Source organism: Oncorhynchus tshawytscha, linkage group LG04 (genome assembly GCF_018296145.1).
Source record: "Oncorhynchus tshawytscha isolate Ot180627B linkage group LG04, Otsh_v2.0, whole genome shotgun sequence".
NCBI classification, from domain to species: Eukaryota; Metazoa; Chordata; class Actinopteri; order Salmoniformes; family Salmonidae; genus Oncorhynchus; species Oncorhynchus tshawytscha.
In genome coordinates, this window is record NC_056432.1 from 21,443,261 (window position 1) to 21,455,978 (window position 12,718).

The following is a 12,718-nucleotide window of genomic DNA, read 5'->3' on the forward strand; positions in this document are numbered from 1 at the left end:
AAAGGAGGAATGTAATAGGCCCCTTTCTGTGTTCATGTAACTGTGGTGCGCGCTAACAGCGTTCCAATCGGCGACGTCACGTCAGTAGTTGCTCCCCTTGCTCTGCAAGGGCCGCGGCTTTTGTGGAACGTTGGGTAATGATGCTTCGTGGGTGTCAGTTGTTGATGTGTGCTGAGGGTCCCTGGTTCGAGCCCAGGTTGGGGACTGAAACAATACTGTTACATTGCCCGCCTGAGTGTGGTGCTCGCAAGTTGGTGGCAGAACAAAGGGGAGTTCTTATTGTACGCCATCAAAAAAATCCTCTATTTTACATGTTGCATATGAGTGAATTTCACATTACTTTTAGATTATGAATGTCCTGCTTAATATAATGTGTGTGTCATCATCACAAGTGAACTGCATTATACTTAAAAAACACTTCAACTTCAACCAGTAAAATGGCTCTTTGGTTAGCTTTTGCTACAGCCTATTTCAATGAGCGTTAGCATTCTAGTTATTAACAACGGCTGCATCCAAAGTAGTTATTTTGCAAAGATCACAACCAAATATAGTGACTGTTCAAGCAAGTGACGATGATTCAAGCAATGATTCAAAACATTGTAAGCATATGAGAAACCCCCCTAAAAGTGATTTTGTTTAGAAGTAATAAAAAAAGTAAATGTAGACAATGTTGAATGGACTTTTTACCTTTATTTTACTAGGCAAGTCAGTTAAGAACAAATTCTTATTTTCAATGACGGCCTAAGAACAGTGGGTTAACTGCCTGCTCAGGGGGAAGAACGACAGATATGTACCTTGTCAGCTCGGGTAATTGAACAACCAGCAACCTTTCGGTTACTAGTCCAACGCTCTAACCACTAGGCTACCCTACCGATGATTTATTACTGCCGCCAAGAGTCTTGTGCATCTTTGCATTACGTCAGTGTGTCTATAGCGCCACACCCAGCAGACTGTTGACCAATCGCGGTCATGCTGCCAGTTATTTGAACGCTCGGAAGTCGGAGATTTCCGAGTTCCCAGTTGTTTTGAACGTGGCACATTAGTCGACAAACGTGCGTATTTCCTCTAAAGTACTTAATGCCACAATTCCAAAGCTATACAATATTACAGAGAGCAAGTTAATGATCTCACATTTTGGAAAATATTTGTCATGTTGTACTTGTTGTTGACGAAATTGATGCTAATGTTGGGGTTTAGAACTAGCGCCAAATTGACTCCCATTCACTCCTTGAGCCAAAATTGCCCAGAATGAACCGCGCGACCCATTGACGTAGCATGGGCAACACGCACTATGGTAATTAATACGATTCCAATGGAGTTTCCCATCTCCTCAAAAGTTTCTCTGGTTGGAAATTGGTTTGACGTTGCTAGGCAATAGTCGAAAGAGGAAGTGTTTTGCAGTATCATCCGGGTGAATTGGTGGTCTCAGATAATTCAATATGGCAACGCACATGTCGAGGTGCAGAACTTGGGGCCGTGTTCAGAGGTAATGTTCACGTCCATCTTAAAACAGTTGCATTTGTGATTGCACTGAATTTACTGAAATATATATGTACCTTTTCGTGGTCAGCTAGCTGGCCAAGTATAGCCTAGCTAGCATGCAAACAAGCTAACGTTAGTAACGTTGCTCGTCGTGGAGCTAAGGACAATCAAAGTCAAACAAAACAATGTTGTGGAAAGCTAGATATTTTTGTATCTATAGTCGTCTCAAACCGAATAGCATTATTGACAGTAACGTAGTCTGGGTAGCCATTTAATTAGATGTTCAGTAGACTTAAGGCTTGGGCGGGGTAGAAGCTGTTTAGAAGCCAATCAAAGCACGTTTTGGGCTCATTCAGTAGTTTTTACGCGATTTAAGTAGAATCCTGTAGAAAAATAATGTGAATTATAATTGATATTCCTAAAATATAAGTTAAATGATTTAGATTTTATTTGGTATTTGTTAACTTTTTACTGCATTGTTAGACGCTAGCTAGTAATATAAACATTTCGCTGCAGCCGCTATAACGTCCGCAAAACTGTGTACAAGACCAATTAACTTGCTGGTTCAAGTCTCGAGCCGACTAGGTGAGAAATCTGTCTATGCCCTTGACCAAGGCACTTAACCTTAATTGCTCCTGTAAGTCGTTCTGAGTAAAAGCGTATGCAAAATAAAAAAGTTCAGTAGACATTTATAATTTCATCTCCTTGTGCCAATGCTTACAGTAGATGGCCTATACGAAAAAGTTAAAGCAACACTTTTTTGACAGGATAATCTAAACAAATCATCACCTCACTGGTGGTTCTACATAGTGACGGGTTGTCTTTCATTTGATCAAATCAAATGTTATTCGTCAAATGCTTCGTAAACAACAACTAACAGTGAAATGCTTACTTACGGGCAATTCCCAACAATGCAGAGAAAGAAATTGGAGAAACATTAGAAAAGGAATAACACATAATTGCACAATGAGTAATGATAACCTGGCTATACAGGTACCAGTACCGAGTCGATGTGCAGGGGTACGAGGTATTTAAGGTAGATACAGTGCCTTCAGAAAGTATTCACATTTTCCAAAGTACTCTTAATGTCAAAGTGGAATAAAAAATTCAAACATTTGCAAAGAATTTATAAAAAATAAAACATATTGATTAGATAAGTATTCAACCCCCTGAGTAAATACATGTTAGAATGACCTTTGTCAGTGATTACAGCTGTGAGTCTTTCTGTGTAAGTCTCTAAGAGCTTTCCACACCTGGATTGTGCAACATTTATTCTTAAAACAATTCTTCAAGTTCTGTCAAATTGGTTGTTGTCCTGGCACAACACTGCCAGGTCCCTCACCTCCTCCCTATAGGCTGTCTCATCGTGTTCGGTGATCAGGCCTACCACTGTTGTGTGGTCAGCAAACTTAATGATGGTGTTGGAGTCGTACGCAGTCGTGGGTGAACAGGGAGTACAGGAGGGGACTAAGCACGCACCCTTGAGTGGCCCCTGTGTTGAGGGTCAGCATGGTAGATGTGTTGAAGTCCAGGATCCAGTTACGGCGGGAGTGATGGGATGACTGTCAAATCCGTGAATGTGTTTGTGGCCAGTGACTTTTATTTTTTTTATTTCACCTTTATTTAACCAGGTAGGCCAGTTGAGAACAAGTTCTCATTTACAACTGCGACCTGGCCAAGATAAAGCAAAGCAGTGCGACACAAACAACAACACAGTTACACATGGAATAAACAAACAGACATCCAATAACACAATAGAAAAAATCAATATACAGTGTGTGCAAATGAGGTAAGATTAGGGAGGTATAAGGCAATAAATAGGCCGTAATGGCGAAGTAATTACAATTTAGCAAGTAACACTGGAGTGATAGATGTGCAGAAGATGAATGTGCAAGTCCAGATACTGGGTTGCAAGGGAGCAAAAAAATAAATATATATATATAACAATATGGGGATGAGGTAGTTGGATGGGCTTTGTACAGGTGCAATTATCTGTAAGCTGCTCTGACAGCTGATGCTTAAAGTTAGTGAGGGAGATATGAGTCTCCATCTTCAGTGATTCTTGCAATTCGTTCCAGTCATTGGCACGAGATAACTGGAAGGAAAGGCGGCCAAAGGAGGAATTGGCTTTGGGGGTGACCAGTGAAATATACCTGCTGGAGCGAGAGCTATGGGTGGGTGCTGCTATTATAAATAGAGCACCTCGATTTTCTTCCTTGCCATTGAGTTTGAAAATGATCAACTGCGTTCTAAGTCCTGCGATGGACAGGCGCGTATGATTAAATCAACAGTACCAAACCAAAGATCTTGGGAAACCCTGCTCTAGACTAAAGCCTCCATAGTCTGACCAGTAGCCTGAATGTTCAACGTCCCAAATGTTAGCGTACACCGACACTGGCAACTTGGATTTCTAGACAAGCACACTTTGGCATCATCAGTGGTTAGCATCTGGTGCTAGCTTTATCATGTGGGTAGGTGAATCTGGTACTCATGTGTGAGTGTTCAGTTCACCTGTCAAGACATGCTGCTGTTATTTGCAGAAATCTATAAACTAACCTACATTTTTGCATTTACAGGTTTGGAATTGCAGTGTATAGAAAGTGCAGCAGTGGATATCCCAATATCTCACTCTCTGCACCGTTACCAGGGATCCCAAAACCAGTGTTTGCAGCAGTGGACAGCCATGAACAATGCGAGACCAAAATCACTACTTTGGAAAATGGCCTTAAAGTAGCATCTCAAAACAAGTTTGGTCAGTTCTGCACAGTTGGAAGTAAGTTGCTACAGATTTTGAATAGAGCTGATCTTTCTTTATCATTCTATTTCAGACTGTCTCTTGTCGCATAATCAATAGTATGCGGCATATTAATAGTATGACTGAATATTGATTTGATTTCTCTCTCCTTCCAGTTTTAGTAAATTCAGGCTCTAGACATGAGACAAAATACCCCAGTGGAATTGCACACTTTTTGGAGAAACTTGCCTTTTCTGTAAGTGTTACCTGTTTTGAGACGTCTTGCTAGTCAACAGACAACTTTGTACAAAATATGTTCCACCGTTTTTTTCCTCTCACTATGTTGTCATTTTGTAGCACAAGCAAATTGATTGCTATGTTTTTGTTCATGGCAAATGATAACACCTTCTGCATCTTCAGTCCACAGCCCAGTATGGCAGTAAAGATGAAATTCTTCTCACACTTGAAAAACATGGAGGGATCTGTGACTGCCAAACATCCAGGTATGAATATTTTATTTGGCTTTAATATCCAGGCACAGTATGTTTTCACTCTGAATGATGGAAAGGTCTAGTGTAGGGTTGCTAAGGGTCGGAAACTTTCCGGTAAATTTTCCATGGGAAGTTAAGCCTGGGAATTTGGGTAATTTTGCTTAAAATCATCAAAAATTAGCTTATAACAGTGGATTCTTTTGTGGGATACACATAAGGCAATTCTAGGTCTTGTGGCATATTTTGGTTAAACTCTCCAATTCAATGGATTTGCAACCCTCTGCATGCACAGTGCATTCTTCCATTACATGTACAGCTGATTGTCAAGATCTTGCATACTAATGAGATCCTATTGAGCCCACACTACTACACTGTTTGAGCCAAGGACTACATGCTTTCTGGTAAGTTTTGATTACAATACTGGGTGAATATATTTTATATGACATACCTGTTTTTTTTTTTTTTGTTAACTGGTAAATAGTAGCCTACAACAAAGTGTTTAAATCAACTTGTTAAACATTTCTGCTAGTTAGTTTTTGCTACCATGTGGGTTTTAGCTTGCTTGAGCCTGCTAACTGAGTTTCATTTTAAAACATTTATCTTACAAAGCAGTTGTTTAATCTAACTGCTTAACTATTTATCTGTACATGGAATTTTATTATTTTTTCTCTTTACTCTTTTTTCCTAATCTTAACAGGAAAATGCCACGGGCTCTATCTGATGTGTGGAGACATTTCACTGCAGCTAATGTAGACGGAAAAGCTGTGTACATTTGCAAATAATGTGCCAAATCATATGTGAAGAATTAAACAGATGCAGAATCATCTGGCCAAGTGCATAAAGTTCCCTCAGCGCTCTCACAACAAGCAACCTCTGACAAAAGTCCCTCTACTTCTATTCAATGTGAAAATGATTAATCAGACACCTGATCGATAGCAACAGCTCATGGTACTCCTGGAATCAGACGTTTTTTTTTACTCAATGGAGGAACATAGTCAGACAAATGCTGATGAATGTCTTGCTCGAGTTGTGTATGCAACTGGTTCACCTCTGATGCTCACAGGCAATGTGTATTGGAAGAGATTTCTGAATGTTCTTCGCCCAGCATACACCCCTCCAACCAGACATGCTTTATCTACTAATTTGCTGGATGCAGAGTTCAACCGAGTACAAGTTAAGGTCAAGCAAATCATAGAGAAAGCAGACTGATTTGCAATCATCTCTGATGGGTGGTGGAATGTTTGTGGCCAAGGAATAATTAACTACATCATCTCCACCCCTCAACCAGTATTCTACAAGAGCACAGATCCTGTCTGTGTTCAGGCTCTGCTTGCAGATGTAAGAGAAGAAATCCATACTGCCCTGCCCACTTCACTGTTGCTCCAATCAGAGGACTGCAGTTCTGAAATACATCAAAAAGCATGAAGACTTCTGCCTGAAGCCAATATACGCCGAAGCGTACATGTTGGACACCAAGTATGCTGGCAAGAGCATCCTATCTGGTGCAAAGATCAACAAGGCCTATGGTGTCATCACTACCATGTCTCGCCACTTTGGCCTGGATGAGGGCAAGGTTCTTGGCAGTCTGGCAAAGTACACTTCCAAGCAAGGGCTTTAGGATGGAGCTGCAATATGGCAGTCGTGCCGACATATCTCATCAGCCACCTGATGGAAGGGACATTGGACCTGTGGCTCTTTCCCCTGTTTTCCCCTCTTTTCCCCATCATCCTCCAAATCCCACCAACATCAGCTGCCTCAGAGCGCAACTGGTCCTTGTTTGGGAACACACACACCAAAGCACACAACAGGCTGACCAATACAAGGGTTGAAAAATTGGTGGCATCCGGTTAAATTTGAGGCTTTTTTAGTCTAACAAAGAGCCATCCTCAAGAAGGTTGGAAAGTGATAGTGAAGATGAGGCCTCAGAGTCTGATGTTCAAGGAGTTGGACATTGAGGATGTCCAGGGAGAATACATGGAAACGTGAGAGGAAGACAATCAAAGCTTTAGCTTCTAGACTATCATTTTACTGATTTTTGGGAGATTCGATAGATCATTGGGGATCATTCAATCATTCAAATTGTTCATTAAAGTCATCCCATGTGAAGAGTCAACTCATTTAGTTAAAGTTCAATTCGTAGCTAAATAGATTTTTTTATTTCTATTGGAACGATTTAATAATTTGCAATTGTCTACTTATGATAAGGTAAAAGGTTTATGTTTCTGTCTCCATATGATATGGTAAATATATCCAATGCAAAAAACATCTACATTTAAATGGTATTAATATTAATTTACTTATTTCCATGAATTTACATATATTCCCATTAATTCCCATGGAAAGTTTCCGCCTCTGAATATTCCCAAAATGTGCAACCCTAGTGTAGTCATGGTACTCTTTATCCCTTTTGATGTTGTAGATACAGTATGTAGTTGGCATGTACAGTGCATTCGGAAAGTATTCAGACCCCTTTACTTTCTCCACATTTTGTTACGTTATAGCCTTATTCTAAAATGTCTAAACATAAAAATCCCTCAATCTACACACAATACCCATCATGACAAAGCAAAATGTTTTTTTTATAGCAAAAGTATTAAAAATAAAAAACTATCACATTGACAAATATTCAGACCTTTTACTCAGTACTTTGTTGAGGCACCTTTGGCAGCAACTACAGCCTTGAGTCTTCTTGGGTATGACGCTACGAGCTTGGCACACCTGTATTTGGGGAGTTTCTCCCATTCTTCTCATCAGATTCTCTCAAGCTCTGTCAGGTTGGATGAGGAGCATTGCTGCACAGCTATTTTCAGGTCTCTCCAGAGATGTTCGATCGGGTTCAAGTCCGGTCTCTGGCTGGGCCACTCGAGGACATTCAGAGACTTGTCCTGAAGCCACTCCTGCGTTGTCTGTGTGCTTCGGGTCGTTGTCCTGTTGGAAGGTGAACCTTCGTGCCAGTCTGAGGTCCTGAGCGCTCTGAAGCAGGTTTTCATCAAGGATCTCTCTCTGTACTTTGCTCCGTTCATCTTTGCCTCCATCCTGACTAGTCTCCCAGTCCCTGCCACTGAAAAACATCCCCAAAGCATGATACTGTCACCAAAGTGCTTCACCGTAGGTATGGTGCCAGGTTTCCTCCAGATGTGACGCTTGACATTCAGACCAAAGAGTTCAATCTTGGTTTCATCAGACCAGAGAATCTTGTTTCTCATGGTCTAAGAGTCCTTTAAGTGCCTTTTGGCAAACTCCAAGTGGGCTGTCGTGTGCCTTTTACTAAGGAGTGGCTGGCCACTCTACCATAAAGGCCTGATTTGTGGAGTGCTGCAGAGATTGTTGTCCTTCTGGGAGGTTCTCCCATCTCCACAGAGGAACTCTAGAGCACTGTCAGAGTGACCATCGGGTTCTTGGTCACCTCCCTGACCAAGGCCCTTCTCCCCCGATTGCTCAGTTTGGCTGGGCGGCCAGCTCTTGGTGGTTCCAAACTTCTTCCATTTAAGAATGAGGCCACTGTGTTCTTGGGGACCTTCAATGCTGCAGAATTGTTTTGGTACCTTTCCCCATATCTGTGCCTTGGCACAATCCTTTCTCGGAGCTCTACGGACAATTCTTTCGACCTCATAGCTTGGTTTTTGCTCTGACATGCACTGTCAACTGTGAGACCTTATATAGACAGGTGTGTGCCTTTCCAAATCATGTCCAATCAATTGAATATACCACAGGTGGACTCCAAGTTTTAGTAGCATCTCAAGGATGATCAATGGAAACCGGATGCACCTGAGCTCAATTTTAAGTCTCATAGCAAAGGGTCTGAATACTTATTTGAATAAGGTATTTCTGTTTTTTTATTTGTAATAAATTTGCAAAGATCTAGACCTGTTTTCACTTTGTCATTATGGGGTATTGTGTGTGTACATTGCTGATAAAGAAATTCATATTTAATACATTTTAAAATAAGGGCATAGCATATCAAAATGTGGAAAAGTCAAGGGGTCTGAATACTTTCTGAAGGTACTGTATAAATGATCTCAGTACTGCTTTGTGGAATGGGATGAAGATATTCAGTCAGTTTGTAGGATGCCTAAGGTTTCTATTCACAGAGACACAACCATGTATGCAGTCTCTGCCGAGGTGAAGGGACTGGACACGGTAGTCAGCCTGCTCTCTGACGCTGTATTGCAGCCACGCCTACTAGGTGAGTCAACACTGAGTGACCGATCTGTCATGTTTAATGCTGCTTCCCTTAATGACGAGAGAAAATGTTGACTTAATTGAGTTGTCTACAAAGTAACAGACTGGTAAATGTTTTTGTGGGAGTATATTTTCATCAAGGATGGCTCTGCTTTGGGTTACTAGATGAGGAGATTGAGATGACTAGGATGGCTGTGCGCTTTGAGCTGGAGGATCTGAGCATGAGGCCTGACCCTGAACTTTTACTGACAGAGATGATCCATGCAGTGAGTTATGTGACTGGTTGATCCACTCTTTAAGTGACAGAAAATTACAACACTCTTGAGCTGCATGAAATCTATTGTTGCACTGTTTGTAATTGACTTTGGCCCACCTCTCTGCAGTGTGCATAGATGATCAATTGCGCTATTTGTTGACACATATATTTCTATGGCGATACATAATATTTCACAACACTTACTCTGTGAACAAGGCAGCATATCGGGGGAACACCGTTGGGTTGCCTCGCTTCTGCCCAGTAGAGAGTGTGGAGAAGATCGACAAGAAGCTGCTACACATGTACCTGCAGAGCTACTACTGCCCAGAGCGTATGGTGCTAGCTGGAGTGGGCATCGAACATGAACAACTGGTGGCCTGTGCCAGGAAATATCTGCTAAATGTAAAGCCAGTATGGGGTGCCAGTACGCCTACCAATGTCGACCTGTCTGTGGCACAGTATACTGGTGGAATCGTAAGGGTAAGTATTTTTCCCTTTGCTTGCTTTTTCCTTTTAAAATATTTTACTAATTTTAAAATATTTTATATATATATATATATATATATATATATATTTTTTTTTTTTTACTAATTCAGAATGTAAACCTTTTGTTTTTGATCTTAATTCAGACCTTTTGGATAGATGGACATGTCAGATGTGAGCCTTGGCCCCACCCCCATCCCTGAGCTCACACACATCATGATTGGCCTGGAGAGCTGCTCCTTCCTGGTGGGTACCCACTTTGATTGGTTGGTGTGGAGGATATCCTGCCAACTTGGTTGAACTGTTTCTTTGCTATCCTGTAGCTGGATGTTCTATGTATAATATATGCATGTTTTGTGTTACAGGAGGATGACTTTATCCCCTTTGCCGTCCTTAATATGATGATGGGTGGAGGTGGGTCCTTCTCAGCGGGGGGTCCTGGGAAAGGCATGTTCACTAGACTTTACCTGAATGTGCTCAACAGGTAAGCATGATGCAACATTCACAATTCTAATTAAAGTACTTAAGATTGTATTATTTTGTGGATTCTGTTTATTATTTTTTTTTTTACAGGCATCATTGGATGTACAATGCCACCTCATACCATCACAGTTATGAGGACACTGGCCTGCTGTGTATCCATGCCAGCGCAGACCCTAGACAGGTAGGGAGAGGGAATTTGGGAGAGCCATGCAAAGGCAGGACTTTACACGGTAGATGAAGGGCTAAAACAAAGCTGCCATATGCTTAGAGAATAACATCAGGAGAACTATTCAAAATAAAAACAATATTTTACTTTGTATGCGTGTTCTCTGAAGTTGTGAAAGTGCTGCTGTCATTCCAAAGTTGTTGATTGCAACATCTTGCTTTATTAAGGTTCGGGAAATGGTGGAGATTTTAACCAGAGAGTTCATTCAGATGGCTGGGACAGCAGGAGAGGTAAGGCTGGCGATTAGCCTGCGAGGGGAAATTGTCACAAAAGCGACAAAGCTTTCTGAACTTTAAACTCTTTCTTGAGACTTCAAAACTTTGCATCTCTCTTTCCGTACTCAGATGGAGTTGGAGAGAGCGAAAACACAGCTCAAGTCCATGCTGATGATGAACCTGGAGTCGCGGCCGGTTATCTTTGAGGATGTCGGCCGACAGGTTCTAGCCACAGGGAAGAGGAAGCTGCCACACGAGCTGTGTGACCTCATCAGTGAGTACTAGTACCCTCGATCATAATAGCGGATATTGATATCAGCAAGCCCAGAATGAAACATTTGTCAAAAAAAATCTTCAGGGAGTAGGCTAATCATAACTGCCGTGACAAATCAGTACTTCTGTATGCTGACTTTTCACTCTGTCCAGGTAACGTTACAGCGAGTGACATCAAGCGGGTCACAACAAAGATGCTGTGTAGCAAGCCAGCAGTAGCAGCCCTAGGAGACCTGACAGAGATGCCCTCCTATGAGCACATCCAAGCTGCCCTGTCCAGCAAGGACGGACACCTGCCTCGCATGTACCGCCTCTTCCGATAGACCCCCTCGTGTTTGTTTACCCAGGCATCTCTGTATAAACTGGACACTGGCCTACACTAGTGGTCTGGCAATGGAGCTGTGCTAAGCTCTGGGAGAGGACTAATGTTTGGACCTCAACCACAAAAGAAAAGTGCTGAGAGAGTGGTGATTTTAACTACATTTTATTCAGTCAGGCAGGAACAGTTACATTTTATTGCCAGAGGAAGTTTCATTTCCTGTTCAGTATCTTACCAGACCCATGTTGGCTGGGACGGAGGCATGCTTTTGGGTTTAATTCCAAGTATGTTTGAATGAGTGTGGGTGAATATGGCTTGAGTGCTGCATTGCTTGATCTGCAAGGTGACCTACAAATGACCTTAATCTAATAAGGGGTCGTGATTCTGTTCTCTAGCCTTTAGGATAGCAAACAGGCCTTGCAATGTCCTACACCGTTTTCACAGTTGATACAGGTACTTCCTTCAATGTTACATACACTTTTATCAGATTTCACAGGCTGAAGTCTCACCTAAGGCCTTGTCATCTTCAGCAGAGGGTGACTGAAATCTGTGAGAGACTCTTCCGACTAACTGCTAGCACTTCTGTCAATGTCCCTTCTTACACACATAGTTGTTGGTCACCTCTACCGCACAGGAGATAATGCGAAGATAAAATAACATTGGGCAATGCTTGGATTGGTGTCACCAATCATGAGACTGTTGTTTCTTGTAGATAGATACACATTGATCTCCACTTAACCAGACTGAAATAAGATACTGTGTTGTGTAGTTAGTTTTAGTATTCTCAGTGTTCTGCCTGCGCTCCATTCTGTCATTCAACCCATTCCAACAGTTTTGACCTCTGTATGTAAGTAGTACTGTATGTGTGTGTGCTGATATCCTCTCAGGTGCCAGAAAATCTTAACATTTGTTTCTCTGTTGCAAAACTATAATAATGTATCCACAGCTTTTTCACTATTTGTGTTTCATCAAGACACTTCATATCAGAATAGTGCCACTATTTTATTTCAAACCAAGATATCTCTGGGTCCTGGAGAGAAAGTGAACCTATTGAATGTGAAGACCCATATGTGTATCAATATTCAGGCCAATTTGTTTCCGGTAAATAAATGTTAATATTGCCATAAAATATTTAAGTCTTATGTCTGGACTGCCAAAGATTTAAGTTCTGAAGTTGATACACTGTCTTTGAAGGATATTCAATGTCCACTTCAAATCAAATGTTATTGGTCACATACAAGTGTTTAGCAGATGTTACTGCGGGTGGTGCGAAATGCTTGTGCTTCTAGCTCTGACAGTGAAGTAATATCTACCAGTTTCACAACATATACCCCAAATACACTTAAATCTAAGTAAGGAATGGATTAAGAACATAAATGCGTATGTCTGAGCGGTATTGGACATATAGTGGCATAGTATAGAGGTCGACCGATTAATCGATATGGCCCGTTTTCAAATCAATCGGTAACGATTACATTGCACTCCACGAGGAGACTGCGTGGCAGGCTGACTACCTGTTATGAGAGTGCAGCAAGGACTATCTTGTAAAATAAACAATCACTAGTTAACTACAC

General features: G+C 41.5%; 1 protein-coding gene across 1 annotated transcript; it reads left to right on the plus strand.

Annotated features, from left to right (window-relative positions):
- Nucleotides 1-1,344: 1,344 nt before the first annotated feature.
- pmpca (peptidase, mitochondrial processing subunit alpha) lies at nucleotides 1,345-12,275 on the plus strand. The gene is made up of 13 exons (XM_042320469.1): nucleotides 1,345-1,486; nucleotides 4,059-4,255; nucleotides 4,393-4,472; nucleotides 4,637-4,719; nucleotides 8,799-8,893; nucleotides 9,055-9,155; nucleotides 9,362-9,625; nucleotides 9,788-9,874; nucleotides 9,994-10,112; nucleotides 10,202-10,292; nucleotides 10,505-10,567; nucleotides 10,682-10,826; nucleotides 10,979-12,275. The coding sequence occupies exons 1-13, from the start codon at nucleotides 1,440-1,442 to the stop codon at nucleotides 11,146-11,148; spliced, it is 1,542 nt and encodes a 513-aa protein (XP_042176403.1). The 5' UTR covers nucleotides 1,345-1,439; the 3' UTR covers nucleotides 11,149-12,275.
- Nucleotides 12,276-12,718: the final 443 nt, after the last annotated feature.

Bases quoted from the DNA above. Each gene is read 5' to 3' on its own strand.
- pmpca (XM_042320469.1), top strand. From the start codon at position 1,440: ATGGCAACGCACATGTCGAGGTGCAGAACTTGGGGCCGTGTTCAGAG. The intron at 9,875-9,993 runs GTGGGTACCCAC...TTTGTGTTACAG, and splicing joins TGGAGAGCTGCTCCTTCCTG to GAGGATGACTTTATCCCCTT. The intron at 10,568-10,681 runs GTAAGGCTGGCG...TTCCGTACTCAG, and splicing joins TGGCTGGGACAGCAGGAGAG to ATGGAGTTGGAGAGAGCGAA.